At 32.2% G+C, this 24,759-nt stretch overlaps 1 protein-coding gene across 4 annotated transcripts in view; it reads right to left on the bottom strand.

Moving 5' to 3' along the window:
- Nucleotides 1-24,759, bottom strand: part of KIFAP3 (kinesin associated protein 3) — a 164,095-nt gene that overhangs the window by 43,073 nt on the left and 96,263 nt on the right. For all 4 annotated transcript variants that reach the window (XM_003824636.6, XM_008978294.4, XM_008978295.4 and 1 more), the window contains 6 exons: nt 20,180-20,288; nt 18,870-18,982; nt 18,299-18,464; nt 17,567-17,692; nt 13,672-13,770; nt 8,069-8,154 (listed from right to left, as the gene is read on the bottom strand). In XM_003824636.6, coding sequence (XP_003824684.1) covers nt 8,069-8,154; nt 13,672-13,770; nt 17,567-17,692; nt 18,299-18,464; nt 18,870-18,982; nt 20,180-20,288 — 699 coding nt within the window. The remainder of the gene's footprint in view (nt 1-8,068; nt 8,155-13,671; nt 13,771-17,566; nt 17,693-18,298; nt 18,465-18,869; nt 18,983-20,179; nt 20,289-24,759) is intronic.

Below are 24,759 nucleotides of genomic sequence, written 5' to 3'. Positions count from 1 at the left end.
AGGGTTCCTGCAGAATGGATTCTTTATTGAATGAGAATATAACAAATAACTCCCAGGGACAACTTTCAGTTCTAAGATTTCATAAGCAAGCAGTGATATGGGAGGAAGTCGTTGACCAAGGAGTGATACTGGAAGAAGTAGCTTCTGGTCTGGTAAGTATATTATCCTATCGTATTCTCTGTCATGCTCTCACTGAGCTGGCCATACTTGGGTGGGTATTGGGAAAAGAGGGAGTTGAAAAATAATATGCACAGAGATGTTGTTTACAAGCAGTTTTGTGGTTCACTTTGGGCTTCCAAAATTAAATAAAATACCAAGCGATGCCTCATTATGTAATATAGGCATATGATCAGCTTCAAAGTAATTTAGCCTAAATGCTAAATATAACTGTGAACCTCTTTAAGATTCATATAACTTCACAAGAGTACACTTTTTGTTGCCATATGTGTGTCTGTGTATGTGCTCAATTAAAGTTAGCTGCAGAAAGATACTGTCATATTAGAAATGGCCAGATAATTTACAAAGAGTGATCACATAATCATACAGTAGAAAGAAAGGATAAATTTATTATATCCATTAGGGTAAGACATTTAATACATTAAAAAGCAAAATGATAATGTGGACAAATTGTCCATACTAATTGGCTTTTTTTCTAAAAAATAAGTTGGTTGCAGGTTACCAAAACTCTCAGAATATGCTTTATAAAATACGAGAAATCCTAGCAAGTCCACATTAAATACAGAACTAATTTGAATGTTATTTTTTTAAAGAATAGTAAGTAGCTTGTTTCACTTGGGAAGAGGCATAAAACTAATTTTTCATTTTGGTAGAAAAATTTAAATCTGATTGAATTATCTCAACAAAGAGGTATTCCTTCAAGGAAAAAGAAAAATCATACGATCTGATAATTTCATTATAATTTAAATTTCAAGCATATTCATTCCTGGTGTAAAAACAGGAGTTAAAATTCAGTCAAGTGCCCAAAGCATATAAAATATGCAGTCTGCTATTCCAGTAAGAGTAAAACTTGACTCCTACTAATACCTGTGAAATGTTACAGAGGTAGGTAATATTTAAAATAAAAATATCCTTAAACTACATTTCCACAAAATGTATTTAGCCTAGGAAGTAATGCTTTGCAAAAACAAACAAAAATCCTGCTTACTCCAAGTTATCATTTCACACCCTCTTTTAAGATTATCCTAATTTAACAATAACAAAAATATATCTAATAAATGTAAAAATGTGTAACAAAGAAGTTTCTTCATAAACAATTGCCCTTCTAACTTTAGCCTTCTTATCACCCTATGAGCTCACATCATTATTCTTATTAATAAACTCATACATACAGGGCTCAGTTTAAAAAGAGATTATCAAATCTATTTGACAAAAGTCCAAACACAAACCAAAAATATCCATGAGCATCCATAACTAACTTTTGATATTTTCTTGGTAAAACTGATCTTCCAAGGCAGTGAGTTAGCACAGAACCTAGCACCAAATGTAATGACTGCCCTTACACATTCCTTTAAAATTTTCACCTTCTCTCTTTTATCAGTTTTTTATTGAATTATTGTATAGAACCAGTGCATCTCTTGACATTATAAGCCTAAAGAGTACGGTAGCAATGATATAGATTGTACTATCATTTTCTTACTTAAAATAATTGTATTCTAACTTTTAAGCATTTTGTACTATAAAACAATAGGTTTAATCTCTATGACTAACATACTAATTAACATGCATTATTGTTTACAGGATCACAGTAAAAATACCACGGTTATTTTCTCAGCTCTAAAAAAGAAGCAAAACAGCTCTTCTCTCAGGAAACACGACACAGCACATGTTATTCTATACCAAACTGTGTATTTAGGATATTGAAAATTATATCTTGCAAAAGATCCAACAATGATTCCAGAATCCTACTAGGATGAATCTACTACATTGGCAAGCAGAGTTTTCATAAGAGGTGGCCTTGAAATTAAATATGTGTGTATGGTTCTTTGTTATAGATCATAGACGGAAAATGGCAAAAAAAAAAAAAAAACCTTGGCTTAACAGTATGAAAGCCTTAAAAGTTTTTCCATTTAAAGTCTTAAAGAGTCATAACATAACTTTGAAATAATACTCGGAGTTTCATGATTATAAAAGTAATATTTTCATTGTTGAAAATGGAAAATTACAGGAAAAATACCTATAAAAACTTTAGCAAGATAGAACCACAATACTATATCCCACCAGTTTTCAATGACTTTCTTAACTCTAATATCAATGGATAACTGGAAAATATTTTAAAATATGTGTTTAAAAAATTTACAGGCTGAGTATGAAATATTATTGAGATATTGGACTTGTGCCATAAAAGTTTGCTCTAGTTTGAGATAATGTTGCCTCAGGTTTTCAACTATTTACCAAATAAAGCATTTTAGAATGAAATATGCCATAAGGAACACAATATTCATTAAAATATTTTTACTTCTCTTTTTCCTTAGTAGTAAATGTTACTTAGAATCAAATGAAATAGCATTGTTTTGCTGTATAATGCTGACCATTTATGTTTATGTTTCTGAAAAGGTTTACCAGATTTCTTGAAAATGAAATATTTTAGCTTATGGTTGTTGAGATTCTATTTACCAAGTACAGTAAATTAATAGGCTAAGACAATGGTTTTAGACTTCAGGAAAGGTTCAAAAGCACATTTGGGGGACAAATATTAAAAGTAAATCAACTGCCACCTACTATACCTGTTTTATTAAAGAAGGGTCATTTGCAGACTAAAAAATGTGAGAAAGAATCTCAAAGTAAAGATATACAGTACTTTCCCAAAATAAAACATGTTAACAACATTATATCCCCCTCCTGGACAAAACTTTCCTTTTTTATTTTCCCTTTTCCATTTCAGTGACAATTTGCTGTATCACATTCCTATGGACCATCATTCGGGAATCTCTATCTTCTCTATGTGCTCTGGGAATCCTCAATGAATATAGTTTAGTAGCCATGGCAAAGTGAGTTTCTTTGTGTTTCAGCATCTGCATTTATAGCTATTAATAATATGGTACTGCATAATATAAAGAACATTGGATTAGGAGTCAGGAGACCTGGGCTCTGGTTCTAGCTCTGCTACTAACTGAAGTACGCAACCTTCTAAAGGTATTCTAATCTCTCTTGGTCTCAGATTCTTCATTTGTAAAATGAAACAAAACTAAGACTTACTTAAGCTCTAACATTCTAAATAAAAACCTATGATTTATACCATGAATTCATAAAGCTGTTGAAATAACTATCCCAAATAACTGAAAAATACTGGTAGGATAGGAGTTTCTTTTACAAAGTTAACAAGCAATTCTTAAATGAAAACCCAATGTCAAAAAATTTTAATCAACATACATCATTAAAATAAATTTCTCTAACCCCATCCACCAATCTCTAGTCCCTTCTTATTATTCACTCCCCTATACCCCCAGCCCCATATCAGAAAATAATTATGAGAATTCAGGGATGTCACAGCTGAATCACAGCTAAGGTATGTCATCAAAACCTATCCAAAGCCTTTGTGGAAATACTCTAGGATTATAGTTTTTTCTTCATTTTTGAAATACTTCTTTTCACAAGGAGTGCAACCTGGTGTCTTGGCTTTGAGACTTGAGTCTATTGTGTATTTAAAGAAAAACATGCTTTGTTTTTTATTTCCTTCTCTTCTTAGCTCCTGACATTATGATTTTAAGCACTCAGTATCCATAAATTCTAAAGTGTCGTGAAAGACTGATGGTTTGATTTTACATGGAATGTGCCATCCTTTTTGAAGTCCTACATCATTTTGTTTACTAGTTAACCACCGAAACATTATGAAGCCTTAACTAGCCTATTATCAGAGCCTGTTCACTATCAGGAAAACTCTTTGTCACTGGCTTCCGTCACACCTTGTATCTGATTAACACACTATAGGATAACACAGAGCTACATAGATCTGCTTTGTGTTCTAACATAACTGATGGAAAACAGATTTTCCTTTTTCCTTTAATGTGGCAGCCTCCTAATTGAGACTGTAATATGGTTTATTTAATATAATTTTTCATACTAAATTAAAGCAAGTCTGGATTAATTTAGTTGCTCATTAAAGTTACGGTGGTAGCTGCTAACAAGATACTTTTTATATCTTAAAAAATATTTATCCCAATATCAATAGACATACACATAATTTAACATACATAATAAAGTTGATTTTTATGCACATACTATCTATTTCTCAATAAGACTGCCCCAAGTGTTGACCTTTTGTCTTGACCACAAAGTAAAAGAAATAACTAAATAAAATTTATTTAAGTAAGAAATAATTTTTTTTCTTTCATACTATGCATGGGTTCTTTTAAGTCCAAATGCTGCCAATTAAAAAAAAAAGTAACATGCATAACAGGTAGGAAACACACACATTTATATATAAAATTATGTGTGTACATGCTTAAATTCTAACAAGTTGGAAAAATATCCTAAATGTCCGCCTTTTGGTTTACGCAATATAAAAATGAACTATAAAAGAGGGCTGACTAAATTTATCTCATTAAACCCAATTAGAGTATATGGGATTAAGAAATAAAAATCAAACTTACACTGAGAAATAAAAGAATTTACCAAGACTGCAAAACAAGCAAGAACCAGTTCTGCTTGGTCTGGAAAGAGAAAATTTTAGAAATTTCTGCCAACAATTCACTAAAAAATCACTACTCCCACATCCAACTTGCATGCCAATTAAAAGTGACCAGCATTTACTCATGCCCTGCTCTTGAAAGCTTGAGTTCTAATGCTAACCCTAACCCTATAAAACCTTCTCTGTAACTTCTCTTCAAGACGTTGTAAGATACTTCTTAAAGTGTTCTCCCTTACTGGCAAGATTATTAATAAGACCACCTTTTCTCTGACACAGGCTTCCTTGGTTATCTTTGCAGAGACCATAACAATGGGTGATGTAGAAGCTACATTTAAAGCTATATTGGTTTCTTTCCTTTTAATAAACCAGCCTTATTAAGTACAATTTTGTCTGTCTGGAATGAAGGTAGCACCCACTTTTCCAAGTTTAGAATATTAGAGCTTGCTATTAATTCCAGATTATTAAAATAAAAACAATCTGCCCATGATCATAATTAAGAGTTATTAAAAAAGGAAGAGGTACCATTCAAAATCTCAGTGACACGAACCTATGTCACTACTAAATCATACACTGGCTAGAAAGATGACAGAAATCAGTCTTTCACCAGAGAACCTGGTTATATCCCTTTTCCTGTAAACACCCTGTAGATACAGTGTGCCGTCAGTACAAATAATCTAGTGATAGGCCATGTAGTAGTACTGCTTCTGGAATGCCAGTTCACATGTTTAGAGAATAGTATCTCAGTGTTCTCTGGGGTCTAGATTGTAAATTTTTATATTCAAGGAACTTTGTATTGTTGAGTTTTGTGTTCTCAGTGTCTTTCTTAGTGTTTAGCACATAATAGGTGCTTAATAAACATGTATTAAATGTCTGACAAACCAGAAATATCAGGGGAGGATTTCTGAGGTTCTCAAATACTTCACACAAAGCTGAAGATGTACTGAAGGATACAAATCTAATTGAGTTTTTAGAAGCTCTCTAGATCAGAGGGGTAGGTGATGTTCTTCCCTTCATGATTCCCATGATTGCCTTCATGGAAGAGAAAAAGGCAATGGTCAACTGACTTATAATTCCCTTGGAAGACCAACTAGCTATAGGCTTCTCTCTCCTTGCCTTCCTGCTCCTCTTTGTACCTACACCATTCCCTGCCTCCCCAAGCTACAAGTAACATAGTCACACAAGTGACAATGTGCTGATGAGGCCACAGAGACTGTATCATGTAAACAAGTGATGTAATCCTCCTTGGTATCCAGAGTACTGCCACCGCACATCTGTTTCAATTCATCAGTTGAGGGCTTGGGCCCAACTACATTAAACAAATCTTCACTAGTATAATATTTGCATAATTTGGGGGACAAGTACTTTACTGCAGAAAGTATATTTCCCCAAGGCTTTCAAGGCATCTAATTTTTCTTAGTATTATTCTGCACTGTCTGTCTTCAGTGGCAGGTAAATTTGTTTTCTTACAGGTAAATTGCTTTAAGCTACAAATATTCCCATTCTGTCTATATATTTTTTGGATTTTTTATTATTATAGAATACAGTCATGCTGAGAATACTAGGAAATCATTATCTAGAGGTAAAAAGAATTTTAAGACATCATCCACTCCTCTCCTAAGCAGGTTTCTTATAATTTAAAAAGTTTGTTATTTAGCCATTACTAATGCTAACTGAACAAAAACTTCACATTCTCCCTTGATGGTCTTTTTAGTGAACACCATTTCAATGCAGCAATGGAAGCAGAAGCCAGAATTTTCATAGGTTTAAAGTGCGGAAATGAAGGAAGTAAAATATAGACAACTGTTTGGAAACTTTGGATCTAGAAAGGAGAGCTAAGACAGTATCTAGAAGAGAAAAGAGACACAGGGTTGGGGGTGACTCCAGTTTTAAGATGAGAGACTTAAGCTCAGAGTTTAGAAATTATTTGAAATAAATTTCTATTTTATAATACATTTGTATTTTATACAAAATATTTTTAGATGAAGGCTGAGTTGGCCTTTGAGAACTATCAACTTACATTCTAAACCACATACACTTAATCTGTAAATCTAAACATTATCTTCTAGTTACCTTTCCTAGACAGAAGGTAGATAAAAAGTATGCTAAATGTAATGCATAACAGACTGACAACTCCCTCCTTTCCTCGTTGCTTCAAGTAAGATAATCATATATAGAACTATAAGTTTTTTGTTCTTATACTATATACTTTATATACAACAATGGCACTGTGATCTATTAGAAAACAGGACATGAGCCATGAAATTATTCTCTAGGCACATTAAATATTCTATATTCATAAGCCCTGTGATCAGTGACCTATGTGTGAAATGTCTTCATAGAATGAGGATTTAATATGTACAGTTTCTCTATTCTGACTTAGAAATCAAAGCTGAAATGTCAATGTATCCATTTAGTTCTACACCAGTAATGGATACTTAGTCAAATCCAAAAAACAGACGATATCAAATTAAGATGAATTTCTGAAATAAAATGTGAGAAAGTGACAACGAAGTTCCTAACGGTGATTGTCTAGTTTCCTGATTACATCACTAGCAGAAAATCCAACTTAGTGGATTTCCAACTAAGTTATTGATTTTTTTTAAAAAAATGTTATTCTGATCTGTTTAAAAAGCTAAAGTTAAACTTTTAAAACTACTGAGTAGGCTACATTCAATAAACTTTCTAAAGGTGAGCCAAATCCAGTTAGAAAAAGAAAGCAACCTGGTTGTGCGTAGCAGTATATGCCATATATAAAAAATACTCAAAATAATCGAGTATCTGGTACAGCCCTGGTGCAAGGCCCAAATCCAGGCAGAAGACTGTGGTAGGCAGCAAAATTACTGGCAATAAGTCTGCATGGTTCACAGTTTCTAACTCAACACTTAGATCATCTCTTTGATCATATCCCTCTAGTCATGTATCCTTTAAAAACCTCCAAAACTATGAATAACATTAAGATTTTTGTATTTCCCATCATTTCAAAGCAACTTAAAGGACAACTGTATGTACAAAATAAAACTATCAATTAAGTGAAAAAAATAGCTGATACAAGATTTGATTTATTAAAAAAATTTAATGGCCAAACCACAAAATTGATAATGTTTTGACAGAAACTGTCTTCCAACTCCCCACTCCTATACAATAATTTATCTGAAAAACAAGTGACTCTGCGATGACATGTAGATCAGAACTCTGAATACCTATAAAACATCTTTAAGTAAGGAGCCGAAGACTTAAAAATTGAAAGCTAAAGAACTTACTAATGTTTAAAAAGTAAATTTAGTATCATTGTATATCCTGAATCTTACCAAAATACAAAGTTGGGTTTACACTGAATGCATTGTTTAAAATAGGTTTACAATGACTTTCTCCCCCAAGATGAAGTCAATTATACTTTGTGTAGAAAAAATAATTACTTACCGCTATAATATCTAATGTATTATCACAGACCTTTCGGATTTCATTATTCTTATCATGCATCAGGTCTATGAGATATGCTGGAGCCTCTGAATAAAAATGGTTAAAGATACAAACTACATTTGATATTGTGGCTAGTCAATAATACTAGAAAAATCTCATATTTTTCTAAATCTAAATTCTAAATGGAAATATAACCCAAATTTTAAAATAAAACCATTAATACAAGATGACCAAAAACACTTAATATTTCATTTGTTTAGAAAAACAGGGATAGTAGGGACATAAAAAAGAGAAAAATCTAGATAAAAATGGGTAAGGAAAACAAAGTCAGTAAATCTCAGAAAGTACAAGACCACATTTCTGAATACATGAGGATCATGAACATAAATGAAGAGGAAGCTCTATAGTTGTGTAATTATAAATGCTTCTTCATCTATCCTGCTCTCCTAAAAATTCAGGAAAACTAATTTCAAACAAAACTAACAAGAGAGATTCATGGTCAAAAAGAGAAGGCATGATAAAACATTTTCACATAAAAGAGAGCTGCAACCTAAAATTTCAAAAGAGATAAAAATAATTTAAAAAATAAAGTGTGTATATATATATATATATATATATACACACACACACACACACAACACAAATCAGGATTAGAAAACCAAGGGAAATAAAATAATTCAGAAAAGAACCAAAAACAAAAGTAAAAATCATTTTGGATATATAAAAATTAAGATAACAAAAGAGTAAATGGACACAACAGATAAAATTCTAAGAGAAACAGAAGCAAAAGGAATAAATTTTAAAATAAAAATAAGTGAAGAGATAAAAAGATTAGAAAATGACAGATATTAGACTAAGAAGATCCAACACAATAGAAATCCCAAAGAAGAAAACCAATGTAACAGAACAAAACAAATACTAAAAACTATAATTCAAGAAAACTTTCCAGATATTAAAAAAAAGGTGCACATTTGCATACTTAGAAAAATCAATGGAGGATGATATACCAAGTCAAATTCTAGTAAAAAAAAACTTGATATTAAAAAAAAAAAAGAATACTTCTTTGGTCTTCCTGGAAGAAAGGCCAAGTTACTTATAAGGAAAAGGAAATTAAATTTTCCTCTGACTTTATCACAGATAACAATAATTAGACTGACTACAGACTTCTCATTGGCAGTCCAAGGGAAAGCGAAAAAACATCTTCAAATTGCTGGGGGAAATAACTGTCAACCTAGAAGTCTATATTCTGTTAAATTATTATTAAAGAGAAAAAATAGTTATTTTCAGATAAAGACATTTATTATCCATAGATAATATTCACTAAGTATAAAAGCATATACTTGATTATGAAAGAAAGTCAACTCGAATAGAGAAATGGAATTCAGGAGACAGTAAATAAGGAAATTGGTCAACATACTGTAAACTTTAGATAAGCACTGTTATTTAAAAACCAATAATTAAAATAGTGATTAATTCTGAGATGTTACAAAAGGGTTATAAAATGAAGTGAAATTATCATATTGGATATCAAATAACATGGAAAATAGAAGTGGAGATATTAGATTGTCAAATAGAAACATATACTCCTTTAGAATTTGGTGAACATGAATGTTGAAATTTAAGTTTGCATCCCAAAAGAAAAAAAATGGGATGTATAATTACAAATAAGTAAGACAGAAGGGAGATAATAAAGCAAATTCAAATTAATAAAGAAACCTTGGTGAATCTGAAAGAGGAAGTGAAGAAAAAAGTTGTGACCTCAAATCAATACTATTAATTGGTCTTAGTTAAAACAATTTGAAAAGAGTCCACAAATTTCTACTAAGAATCTCTAGCACATGTACACAAGTACATACCATTGTTTGTATCACTGATTACACCCAAAAAATTTTATCAACAGTATCATGACTAGTGGCAAAGTGATGACTTAACTCATTAGTGTTACTTACTATTTAAATTGCTGTTTTTTAAAAATAGGTTTAGGGGACCCAAGTACAGATTTGCTACATGGCTACATTGCATAGTGGTTCTTACTATTTTTTTTTAGGGTTAAAAAAGATATATTTAAAATGTAGAAAAAATATATAGAATAATGTATTTGTGCATTCTGAAACTCATTTTTTAAAAAATATGTAAAAAATATGTATTGACTGTCTCTTTTCTCCATTGGAATGTAAGTTCCATTAGAGCAGAGACTTTGCCTATCATATTCACCATAGTACCCCAGGTTTTAGATCATAACAGGTACTCAATAAATTTTTATTTAATGAATAAATAAATAATATCTATTCTACATACTTCACATGGTTTTGTGAGAATAAAAATTATTAGAAAAATCTTTAAAATTCTCAAGGGGAATCTAAAATAATCTAGACAAATGTGGATTATAATCTTCCCTCAGCAGCCATGGGAGACTGGTTCTAGGATCCCCCAATGATGCCAAAATCCACAGATGCTTAAGTCTCTAATATAAAATGGTGTAGTATCTGCATATGGCCTATGCTCATCCTCCCATATACTTAAAATCCTTCCTAGATTACTTACAATACTTAATAAAATATAAATGCTATGTAAATAGATGTTATACTGTATTTTCTGTTTTTTATTGTTGCATTTCTATTCTCTATTAGAACTTTTTTTGAATAAATTTAATCTATGGATGGTTAAATCAGCAGATGAGGAACCCCCAAATAAGGAGGACCAACTGTATTTTATTTCCCATACTGTAGTTGTTGAGATCAGCATTAGTTCTCAATTCTTATGTGAGTGAGTCACGGTTGAGAGTCAGTTTAATATTTTAAATATCTGAATATAAATCATATATTTATCTAAAATAAGTCTACACTAGCTATCTCATATATCAAATCTTCTGTTCAAATTATATCAAATAATATTGATCAAACTTTCTAACAAAGAATAAGAAAAGGAATAAAATATTGCCTAATAGATTTATTTCAAATATTCATATCGGATTCATAGGGAGAATTACAATAAAATGCTAAAGGTTATGGTGAAATAAAATATTGCAATAATTTTTAATATGTAATACATTGTAACATGACAGATTTAAATGCCATTGACATCAACAAAAATTCTGTTTTTTCAACTCCAAAACATTTTTTAAATTTATTTTTTATTTTTCAGTTTTTTTTTAGAGACAGAGCCTCGTTCTGTCATCCAGGCTGGAGTGCAATGGCATTATCATAGCTCACTGGAGCCTCAAATTCCTGGGCTCAAGTGATCTTCCTACCTCAGCCTCCCAGGTAGCTGAGACTATAGGCATGCACCACAATGCCTGGCTTAGAAAACATTTCTGAGTTTTGCATTTTGGAAATGCACTTCAGTGATCTTTATCCAATTTTAAGACACAAAGTTTTTATGAAAATTTTAACTCAGCAGATCTTTTATCTCCCTGTTGCACCATTATTAACATGTTATAATCTTTAGGACAACTATTCAAAAAGTATTGACTCAGATTTAGTGACATAAAACAAAAAAACAAAAATTAAACTTGGGGGAAAATGCAAAGAAAGTTACACTGAAAAGAAAGGTCAAATAGGAATTCTCTTAATTCTGTGGGCTTTGATAATAAGGTACTAAATGTACATTTTAAACAGACATGCCAAAACAGAGGCAGTAACACTTATTCACTGTGTACAGGTACCTGGTAGGTACTTTAAATACTTCACTTTTTAGTCCTCACAAAAAACCCTATGCGATGACCTGTAAATAGGGTGGTATTTCAAAGAAGTTACCTAGAGAAACTACATTTTCATCTTACTGTTTTCTGTAGTGGCTTCTATAGTTATGTAAATTTTAAGTAATTCTACACATAAAATACACCTTCAGAGACTCTCAACCCAAAAAAGCATATTAAAGGTTCCAAGAAGACTCTGTAGCAAGAAAACTTGTTAACTTTAACTCAGTGTTTCCCAAACTTATTTACTATCAGAGAACCTTTTTTTTTCATTAAGCAGCTGTTAATACTTATGTTCCATGGAATACAGCTGGGGAAAAATGAATTTATTCCAATTATTTTAACACTGTTCAAAAGCATATTTGGAGTTTATCTTTCTGGGAAAGTCAGTTTATAAACCATATTAAAAATATTTATTACTTTCTGTACTGTTAGCTGTTAAGGAAGAATAGTATTTGTATTTCGATAGCCCATATTAATATTAACATTTCTCAAATTAGACTTGTTATTTATCAGACTTGACTCCTGGAAGCCCTATATGGTTCCAGAATTTTTAATTTTTTTTGAGATAGGGTCTCCCTCTGCCACCCAGGCTAGAATGCAGTGGCACAATCATAGCTCACTGCAGCCTTGACCTCTCAGGCTCACGTGATAATCACTGCTTCGGTGTCCCGAGTAGCTGGGACTACAGGCATGCATCACCAGGCCCAGCTCATATTTTATTTTTTTATTTTTAGTAGAGATGAGGCCTCACTATGTAGCCCAGGCTGGTCTCAAACACCTGAGCTCAAGTGATGCTCCCACCTCAGGTCAAAGTGCTGGGATTACAGGCATGAGCCACTGTGCCTGGCCAATCACACTGGATTATAATTTTATATTTCTTGTTATTATACTTGTCTATCTCTCCAACTAAACTATAAACTCCCTGAGGTCAAGGACCTTCTTATATATCTAACACATAAGCCAGTATCTGTTTAGATGGTCAAAGCTTGAGAAATGTGTGAATAAATGAATGTTTAATTATATGTAGTAAAGGAGTTAGCAGATACCAAAATTTTCAGCTTAAGAGGCTGTGTAGATGACAATGTTGTTATTCACAATGAATACAGATGGCAGGACTGTTTTGCTTATCAGGAGAGGATGTTACCAATATTGAGTACCCTTTGGATGCGAGAATGATAAACTACCAGGTACTAAGTACCTCTGTGTATTGGGAACTATTATAGGCAATTTAAATCCATTAGTACTTACAACAATTCTACAAGGTAGGAGATCTTTTTATTTTAATATTAATGTTACGGGCATTTTTTAGGTACCTCATTGTATCCTAGGGAGGTTAAGTAACTTTTCCAAGGTCCTGCAGCTTAGTAAGTAGCAAAAGGTAATTAAAATTAGGGCTATTTGATTTACAATGCTCTTTAGGCTACAACATGCTATGCCCCTTTAGGTAGGTGGAAGGTATCCAAGAGGCAGTTAGCAACAAATGCCTAGGGCTCAAGATAGGGGTTATGAAGATTAAATAGTTAGCATATAGTTGGTAGCTGAACTCATGGAAATAGATGTGGTTTCCCAAGTAGAGTAAATAAGGTAAGATTAGAAAAGAACCAAGAATAGTCCTAGGAACCTCTGACGCTTACGGTGTGTTAATAGAGAAGGAAGTTCTGATATGTTTAAGTTTCTTAGGAATCACAACCTGACGAGTTAATAAAATTGTTCTCATTATATTCTACCTATATACTGATTTGGGGTAAACAGCTTCCATGGAAAATAGGTTATCTTGTAAATTTATCTCAAAACTTAGTGTTTTCTACGTTATTTCAACATTTGCAAAAAAAAAAAAACTCAAAGATGCATCTTTTCTGAATATGTGAAATATTGTTATCTATGGTAAACACTGAAAGGATACGTGTTTCCTTGATTATGACGTCTCTTGTGGCTTGGTGGAAAACCATCTGGTAGAAGACATAAATTATCTGACACACAAATTCATCATCTTCTTGCTGAGCTGTAAATAAACAAAAAATTCAAATAAAGAATACAATGTTTATATACCAAATTTAAAATAATTGAGGGGAATAATATAGAACGAGAAAAACTAAAAGTGATAAGGAGACAGGTAAGCAGAAATGGATTTAACTTCTATGTTCCTAATGTAAAATAGTAACAGTTATCACCACTTGTTTTATTCATCATAAGAATTCTTTAAAGAATTCTGATTTGTAAAATAAACCTGGTTCTATTTTGTCTTTATAATGTTGACTTCTCAGGAGAAAAATAATTCTTAAAAATTATTATACCTTCTAAACTCTAAGTTTTTGGTGGAAATTGAACTATTATAAAAAGGTATTTCCTTTTGTTGAATAATGTTCACAAAATTAAACTTTACAGATTGCATGAAATAATAAGTAATTTAGTTTCCATCTAATTAATTATAATAATAAAAAAGTTACATAATCATAAAGGCTAATTAATAAATCTTTAATATCATACAAAGAGTAATTTACATAACAGCTGATGTCCACTGATTAATATGTAATGGAAAAAGTATAATTGCTTATAGAAATCTAACCTTAAGTAATGATTATGAAATTAGATTTAATAGTATAGTTTGCTATCAACTCTTGGTAAAAGTTCAATGACATTTTAGAAACAGTTTCAGGTCAACAGAGTATCAAACCAGTTGTGTAGAATAAATTGTGCGTCCCTTAAAGTTCAATTTGTCCCAAATGATCTCCCTCACTAACTTGCCAAAGTACTACTCTTCCAAACAAATTGGGCTAAATTTCTCACTATTAATTACTATCTTGGTATACAGTATTCCCTCACTTAATACCAATGGTTTTAATCTTGAAAATCTGTATATTTCTTAAAAAGAGTATTATAAAGCCTCTGCCTGTGATAATCTCATGTCAGAGAACACCAAAACATAGTAAAACACTCTGAGCTGGCTGTGTCAGATCTTACGAATATCTTAGCTCTCTTGATTATAATCACTATGGGACAGCAATTCCAGGATGCAGGTCATTTTGCTTCAACTTTCTTCAGCTCTCCACAAAATCTTCATTCTCACTCTGTCAACTACGTGTCTTTACTTTTACCTCCCAACTACTTAGTCTTTCTTTTAATTATTTCTGATCTGAAAACTGACTGTGAGAAGAGTGTACCAAAGTAAATACAAATATGCTAAAATTTTGGGAAGGAATACTTCAAATATGGGGCATTATCTCTAGATGACCTATTAAAATGAATTATATTAAGGAACTTACAAATTAAATTAAAAAAACTCAAAAGAGAAAAATGCACAAAAGGCTTAAATAGGCACATCTTTTTACTAGCTATCCCTAAATAATCAATAAACATAAACAGGTGATGAACTTCATTAGTCATTAGGGAAATACAAATTAAAATCACAATGAAATACCAGTATGATGGCTACAATTGAAAGGACTGACAATGCCCAGTATTGGAGGTGATGTGGAAAAACTGCAGCTCTCTTACACTACTGGTAAGAATGAAAACCGGCAGAACTACAGATTGGCATAGTTTACTAAGGCCAAACACATACAAACTCTGTGACCCAGCCATTCTACTCCTACGTGTGAACCTAATGGAAATGAGTACATATGTTCACCAAATGAAAGGTTTCAAAATATTCATAGGAGCATTATTTATAATAGTCCTCCCCCCCCACAAAAACCTAACTCTACTATCCATCAGTAGTAGAAAGGATAAATGGTGGTATGTTTATATAATAAAATATTATACACAACAATGAAAATGAACAAACTTTTGTATACAACATAGATGAATGTCACAAATATAAGGTAGAACAAAATAAACTAGATTCCACTTATATATTAAAGTTCAAAACCAAGCAAAACTAATCTAGTGGTGACAAAATAAACTATCTTTTGTTCAAACTAACTACTTTGAAGGAGGTGGTAATGACTGAGAGGAGGGAGAAGAGGCACTTCTAAGGTACTGGTAATGCTTTATTTTCTTACATGAGTGATAATAACATGGGTATGCTTACACTGAAAATACATTGAGCTATACTTACAATTTATGTATGTTATTACATATTTGAAAAGTCTATTAAAATTAATACAAAATGCATATATATTATGCCTAGTACAAGATGAACTGAGATGAGAGTATCTTCTTCAGGGATCTCATATTAGCATTTTTAACTTCTATACTATTGGCTAGTTATGATGTGTAAGATCCTAGAGAACTTGGCCCTAATAAGATTCAGATAAATTTTGTATGCAATACGGAGAAGAATGAGCCCTGCCCCTTAAGAGTAATATAAATGCAAGGGGAAAACTCTAGGCCTACAATGTCAAATATTGTAGCCATAAACCACTGCAGCTAATTAAATTAATTCAAAAATTCAGGTTATCAGTTGTGACAGCCATATTTCAAGTGTTCTACAGCTACACGTGTTGGACACCACATATATAGAACATTTTCATCAACTAAGAAATTTCAGAGGACAATAAATTCGGATCTAGAAGGGAATATGATGTTTAGAATCAGCTTCCAAATGGACCTTCCAACTTAGAAATCAAGTTTTAAAAAATAAGATTTGCACAAGAGAAGAGATCCAATTCAAACCAACACAAATCTCAACAGAAAGAAGTGATATAGCCGGGCACAGTGGCTCACGCTTGTAGTCTCAGCGCTTTGGGAGGCCGAGGTGGGCGGATCACCTGAGGTCGGGAGTTCAAGACCAGCCTGACCAACATGGAGAAACCCCGTTTCTACTAAAAATACAAAATTAGCTGGGTGTGGTGGTGCATGCCTGTAATCCCAGCTACTCAGGAGGCTGAGGCAGGAGAATCGCTTGAACCTGGGAGGCGGAGGTTGTAGTGAGCCAAGATCACGCCATTGCACTCCAGCCTGGGCAACAAGAGCAAAACTATGTCTCAAAAAGTCAAAACAAAAACAAACAAACAAACAAAAAGAAGTGATATAATACAGTGGTCCTCCCTTATCTGTGGTTTTTCTTTCCATGGTTTTAGTTAACTGCAGTCAACCATGGTCAAAAATATTAAATGAAAAATCCTAGAAATAATTCATAAGTTTTAAATTATGCACAATTCTGAATAGTGTGATGTAATTTCCCACTGTTCCACTTCATCCCATCCAAGACATGAATCATCCCTTTGTCCAGTGTATCCAGGATGTACATGCCACCCGCCCATTAGTCCCTTAGTAGCCATCTCAGTTATCAGGTCCACTAGCATAGTATTGCAATGCTTGTATTCAAGTAACCCTTATTTCATTTAATAATGGCTCCAAAGTATAAGAGTAGTGATGCTAAGCATACTGTTATAATTTTTCTGTTTTATTATTAATTATGGTTGTTAATCTCTTACTGTGCCTAATTTATAAATTAAACTTTATCACTGGTATGTTTAGAAAAAAAAAAGTATATATAGGGTTTGGTAGTATCTGTAGTTTCAGGCATCTGCTGGGGGTCTTGGAATGTATTCCCCTTGATTAAGTTGTGACTACTATATTGGTTGTTCAAGGTTGGTGAGGAGAGTACTTCTGTAAAATTGGTCCTGAACTGCTTTACAGCAACATTCTTAACTTTGAAAGCTAAAGATCTTTGATATTACTCTATCCAATCCCGGTTAGCAGTATATTTAATTCATTTTTCTTGATTATGTAAGTTGCTATAAAACAATTAATGTAATGAGAAAAACAGATTACAGACTCTGCATTTTATATTTAAATATTTAAATCAATAAGCTGTTTAGACATTAACATAAAAATAAATTAAGGTTATTTACCATTTAGCAATTCAATGAGTGCAGGGATTATGCCAGATTTGGCTAGCAATGCAGCACAAGAGTCATCCATGGATACAGTTCCAATCATTATAACCACTTCTAAAACAAGATCATCTTCTGCAGCACCTAGTGAAGTCAAACCATAGGAAGTTTTCACTGAAATGTCCTAATCCAAATTCATTTAGAGTATCAAAATGTAAATACACAGAAAGGATACTGAAAGCTATTAAATCAAGTCATATGAATCCTCGATATGCTATAAATTTGTCCTTTTTCCAAATTTCCATGTTTGCTGATGATAGTTTGTGATAGTGGGGGCAGGGGGCAGTAGAAAAGTGGAAATGAGCCTTTGAGAGTACAACTGAATGACAACATAGACACAGAAAATAAAAGACTCATTTGAATGCCTCAAAGACCTTTGTGCGTGTTTATGTACATGTAGAGGGATGGTATTTGGTAATTTTAAAGAGATAGAATAAAAAAAATACCAAAAGACCACAAGAAAGGTAGAATAGGAAATAGAAACTAACACTAAGAAAACACACTTTTAGGAAAAAGAGAACATATATGTAAGAGGAGATCCAGTGACTACCTTTCTGGGAGAAGAGAGCTGTGAGAAGAAATGGCTTTTCCTAATGTAATAATAGTCACACAATACTGCTCTAGCAGCCTTATCCATAACAGAAAGAAATAACTTAGAGATTATGCAAAAGTGAAATACTTAGCACAAACCTGGTTTTAGTTTATCCTTGAGGTATGGAACCAACTTATATTCTTTAAGAACCAATTCCCAGTCTAAGTCTGGAATGGTCAAGTTTGCAAGAGTTCCCAAACATTCAATCACAAACTCCTCTTCTTCATCATTAGAGATCTGGGCTGCAAGGTCCCCAACATAATCCTGAATAAAACATAATTTTAATATAAATTTAAATTATTTTTTATTTAATCTAATAACCCACAGGAATCTAACAACTTAACTCATTGAAAGAAAAAGTCAATATCAAATGTGATTTTCTTGTTTTAATAATCTTGAGCTAAATTGCTAAAGAAGCCTATGGTGAACTGGTTTAAGGCAAGAAGACTGCAGTGGGGTGGAGGGATTAGGGGTAAGGGTCACAAAACAAAAACAACATTGAAACGTAGGTTGAGATTTCTAGGTGCTAAACTAACAAAGAAGTTGATAACATAAGAGCAATTTGGATTATAAATTAATATTTGATGAGACCTCAGTAAGAGCTGTATTTCCAAATGTAGCAATTTCAATTCCCAGTCTATTTTAATAGAAAGCCAAAATGATACTTACAATAAACAGATTTTTAGTTGGTCCATCATGCTGAGAAATGTTTCTAATCATTTTCATCAGCAATGGATCCTTAAACTTCAGAGCCCTCTTCATGAGCATCTTCAGCCCATTTCCTGAAACAGAAAAGTCCCCCAATAAAATTAAGGTTAACTTAAGTTTAATAATTTTTTGTTTAGTTCTCAAAAAAGCCACAACAATTTACATCTAGTAAAATGCATAACTCTTAAGGGTACAATTTGATTAATTTAGATGCAACCCATACCATATATCAACATACAGAGTATTTTCATTCCCTCCAGAAAGTTTACTTGTGCCCCTTCCCAGTCAATCCTGTTTCCCAGATATAATCACTTTTCCTCTTCCCTGTCTCATTTTTAAACATATATAAATTTTGCCTGATATAGAACTTCATATAAATAGAATCATACCGTATGTGCTCTTTTGTGCCTACATTATCTACTACAAATGTTAAAAACAAAAATACTTTTGACTCAGAAAAATTGTACTTCTGGGAATTTATCCTAACAATATAAAAATGAAAATGTGTAAAGATTCAGAGAATGGGTAATTACTATAGCACTGTTTGTAACGGAAAATAAGTGGCAATGAACTATATCCATAATAGTGAAGTAAACTATGGCAAAATTCTTTAATAGACAATTTTGCAGTTATTAACAAATATGCTTTATAAAAAAACTTAATCACATAAAATATTATTTCAAGATATTACTAATTTTAAAAGAATGTATCATGATATATAGACAATCACATTTTTATTTTAAAATATGCAGAAGTATTACCTAAAATCTTACCTATGATTATCTGTGGATGGTAGGAATAAAGATTTAAATCTTTTCCTTTTTGCTCATTTGTGCTTTTTATAACAAACACATACTACTTTTCAAATCAGGCAAAAACTATCAGGCAGACTCTGAAACATCATAATGTATGACAGGCTATTCTACAAAGATATTACAGAAATAATCTAATACATTTGTATTTTATTACCTTATATTGTAATAGACTGCTTTGCAAAGAAAAAGTTTCATTTTATCTAGAAAATGTTTTAAAAATCAAATTTCAATTAAGGCTAACTCACCATGGTTTGTAAAATGTTACCAGAAGGTAAGTGTCTGCATTTATGACGTAAGAATATTCTATCTGACCTTTAAGGATTATAGCTATAATGAAGAAATTATTTGAAAACAGGACTTACATAATCATTATAATTCTTAATTCCTTATATCTATTTTCCATCATATACCAAATACCATATGCTAAAAAAGTTACCTATACTCAAAGGCACTGACCTTCACAGATAAGCTGTACATTTCTTTTGTTAGCAGCAAGATTAATGCAGAAAGAAATGAGTTCCAAGTCAATTCGTTCATCTGAACATTCAAACAGCATCTTCATTAACTAGCAAGAAGCACAGGGCACATTTTACTCAAGAAACAAAGACAAAAAACCAAACACAGAAGCAATATTTTTATCATAATGTGTTATCTTAGATTGTACATTGGGCATAATATAATTATTTACATTTCAACACATAAAACTGGCAGGCGTTCACTGTTCAACAACTGGATGAATAAACAGTTAATGAACTCTTAGATGCTCAGCATTAAATATAAACTTCTAAGTACAGTGGAGAATATAAGAGAAATATTAGATAAAACATCTGTCCTTAAATAATTAAACATATTGTTTGGAAGCAGAGCATTCCAAGCAAAGAAAATAGCTTATGCAAAGGTCACAATGCAGGAAAAAACAGTATTCTTTGAAGAATTAAAAGCAAGCAAGCATTGTTGGTGAAAGGGAAACAACAGTTTTAAGAGATAAGAAGGTAAAAACCAGATCATGCAGGGTCTTGAAGTACATGTTAAAGATTTTGGCCTTCGTGCTAAGGATAATGGGAAGCTGCTAAAAGCTTCTAAATAGGAAAGTGTCAGGATAAAATTTGTGTCTCAAAAAGATTTAGCCAGTGTAGAAAATAGAATAAAATTGCAAGAAAGTATGGGGAACCAGGTAGGATGCTAGAGGAAAAGTCCAAGTGAGAAGATGGGTGTCTGAACTAGGTAGAGATAAAAGGATTGATTAGTCATATATTTAGAAAAGAGAACCAAAATGGAATGTAGTAACTGACTAGATGTTATGGTTAAAGGAGAGGAGGAGTCAAAGATGACTTCTGGATTTATGCACTGAGAAATGACATACATGGTGCTGCCAACATCTACTGAAAAGGAGAAACTAGGGTAGAAAAAAACTTTAAAGGAAAGATAGTAATTTTGGTTTTAGATATTTTGAGTTTAAGCTGCTTATGTGATAGTCTAGTGCATGTATTCAGTAGGAAGTCATAAACACAGGCCTGAGTTTAGAAGAAATGTCTGGACTGGAGGTATAATTTTAGGAACTGGCATATATGGCTGAAAACTGAAGCTGCAGGCTAAATCCAATCACTTGGGCATGGGTATAAAATGAGAAAAAAACATTTTTAGTGATAAGAGAAAAGAAAGAGGGTCTGAAAAACAGCAGACAAAAAGGTAAGAAGGAAAAGGTAGGCTACCTATGCCATTTAGCAGTAATCTAGATTTGTCATGGTGAGAGACAGCTGCTATAATAAAGGACAAATGAACAAATTTTATGCTATGTTTTGGAGAAGCTAGTCTTCTATTATTGTCAAATCAGCAAATTAACTTAGTGCATAGTACATAAAGAGAGTTTTCTCTCAGCCCAAATTGTTAACAACAATTAGAAGTTATTCCTAAAATTTATAATATAAAAACTTCTTATGTTTTATCTCAGGGCAATACCTTTTTAGAACAACATGCCTTCATGAATCCAACACAGCGAATAATAAATACTTATTTATTTTAGACCTCTTTCTGTTAAATCTTGTTTTGATTACTGTTAGTTCAAGATGACTTCTGCATTTCAAAAATGATATGTGGTCAATATACAAAAATCAATCACATTTCTATGTGTTAGCAATGAACAGCTGAAAACCAAAATTAAATTTGGTTAGATTAAATTAAATAAAAAACACAATACCACTCAAATTGTTAGGTATAATTCTAAGCAAATACACAGATCTGTATGCTGAAAATTACAAAACACTGTAGCAGGTGAACGGCTGGCATGTATCATATGCTCCCCCTGAGGGCAGATCTTTAACCACAAATATTACCACTGATAGTATCTCTGGGTAAGAATCATTAATACTTAATAATGCCACAGAATAAAAAAAGATTCAAGGGCAAAAGTAAAATAATCTTAATTTACTGGATATATATTTAACAGATTTCACTACCTATCTGCCCAATTAAAATTAAATTACAAATAAAATTGCCAATAAAAATTAAATTACAAATTACCAAAAATGTAGGTGACAATCCTCTAATTAATTGCTATGTTTTCTAAACTGTAATTAAAAACCTACCATAGATTTTTTTCAATCTGAGAATCGGTTACATTGAAGCAATGTTTCAAGCAAAGTATTTATTGCTAACAAAAAGTATTTGCTTCAAATCAACCTTTGTAGTATGAAAATTAGCCTTAAACACAAGGCTACAGGTCATTATTTTAGAAGGTAAATTTTCTTTAAAGTAATTTCCACATTAAATTCTACCTAGAAATAAACAATCAGAAACTAGATTTTTAGAAAATAATGCATGGCTCAAAAACTTACTCAACTCCCATTCCCCATATCGAGCTAAATTAGGACTAAATATAAATGGAATGCATAATGATATAGAATTAGTTTTTCATAATAAGAGAGATAAACATTTCAATTTTAATTAAAGCTTTCAAATTTAAAAAAGCAATGTTTAGTTCAAACTCCACATGAAAGAGTATGTCTTTAATTTGATTGCTATGATGGCACTTCAAAAGTAAGTGTAATTGCTGACAACTAGAAAATATTAAAACTAGATTTGTTCTGTTTTAACTATGTCCATTGTCATCTTTTACTAATTTACCAGAAAAGCACTAAAAGGGCTTCAGTCTGTGCGATGAAGAGGCAATAGTGTTCAATCAGACAAGTCCCATATTGAGTATCAGATACCAAAGACCCATGACTGAAATCACTGTGTCTAGACTCTCTGGCACCTGACTTCACTTATTTACCAGTGACCAGAGGCCAACCCCCACAGCTCTCTGTATTCACATATAACTCTACCACCCCCATCCCCTACCCAAACATCTTTGAATGATTATACCAGAACTTTGCATGCCTCCGGAATCTCTTCTGACTGGCTACTCCCTAACTCTCCTGTTTGAAGTGATGCTCTGGTTTCTGAACTTCAGCAGATAATGGCAGGCAAGAGCAAAGGGGGCTGTCAGAAAGGACGTTTACCAGCATTCAGCTAAAAAGAAGCATGTAGATCAAAGGGGGCCATATAGGACAACTGTGGTGGAAAACGTGGATCACTATGAAGATTCTTGCACACTGTTCTAGGATAAAATATTAAATAACACCATGACATCACTACCTAACCATGTACTTTCATTGGCCATTCTATTACCAATAAATACTTTTATAAGCATCTGGATGGCATTTGCACCCATTTAAACAAAACATGCATCTCAGAGGTCTAAATAACAATGAACTGTTAATGTGTATTTTTAACTATTACTAGAATACAACCATTAACTCCCGGTTATCCTCAAGTATACCTACTTGAAACAATCTACCCACTGAGACCATTAAGATCATGTATAAAGACTTGACCCGGCCCCTAAATTGTACAGAACAGTGATACAATAGGGTAAGAAAATTAGAATACATTGGATAACTAGAGGTAATAAAGTACAAAGGAAGCAAAGCAATATAATATTGGGAGAGATTATCAGACTTGTTGTATATATAATCACCCACTCCGGATGCTAAATATTTTCTAAAAGTGAATTCTAATCTAATTATAGGTTTATTCTATAAAACACATATGTGATAGGCAGTATTTAAAATGGACTATAAATGGGTCAAAATGGTGACAAAGATTTTACTAAGAATATCTTACTTTCATATAGTTTACAGTTTATAAAGCTCCTTTAATATATGTAATTAATGAAGATGACTATATTCAATTTCTTTTTCATCATTGAAATGAATATGAATTACTACTAAGCCACTGCTTTCCTACATTCAAAGTCATGTTATTTGCAATACATGAAGATTTTTACCAAGCAAAAATTAATATGCATAATTACAAAAGAACAGAATATTATATTAACTCTAAGGTATTCCAACCGGGGTTATGACTTTAGTAAGTAGGTTAATCAGTGGCTGATTAAACTCATGAATGAGTTTAAAGCCTTATTGATATTATAAACATTACTTTGAGTAGCCAATACCTCTAAAGGAGTACCTTTTTAACTCCTGAAGGAAACTTGGAAATTTCATTTAATTTCTGACTTGTTTTCCATGATTCTTTAATTTTGCAATTAACTTGGCACTGGGTGGCAATAAAACCACGTCAACTTTTCTCTTTAAATACGTAAAATTTGGCACTATAAGTTAAAAGTTATAGGCTGGATACCACATTAGGAGCAAATATATTGTACAGTATCATTTGGTTTTCTCAAAATACCAGCTCATATAGAAGCTTTGGGATGTTTACAACATAATTGGGTAACATAACCTTATTCCGTTAAGGGATGAAATTTCAAAAAGAAAAAAATGGGAAAAAGAAAACATCAAAAATCCTTGACCTCCTAAATTTGGGAAATATTGTTCACAAAATACAGATTACATATGTTCTGGAAACTTCATTGCATACATGTTTGATGTTAGAAAACTGTCTGGTAAGAAAATATGCACGGATAATGCTCCTGAAAAGGTATGGGAGAATTTTCTGTATACAAAGTTTTAAATTGCAACAATAACAATATC

The sequence above is a fragment of the Pan paniscus genome, chromosome 1 (genome assembly GCF_029289425.2).
Source record: "Pan paniscus chromosome 1, NHGRI_mPanPan1-v2.0_pri, whole genome shotgun sequence".
Taxonomy (NCBI): domain Eukaryota; kingdom Metazoa; phylum Chordata; class Mammalia; order Primates; family Hominidae; genus Pan; species Pan paniscus.
This window is presented reverse-complemented; position numbering and strand designations above follow the sequence as displayed.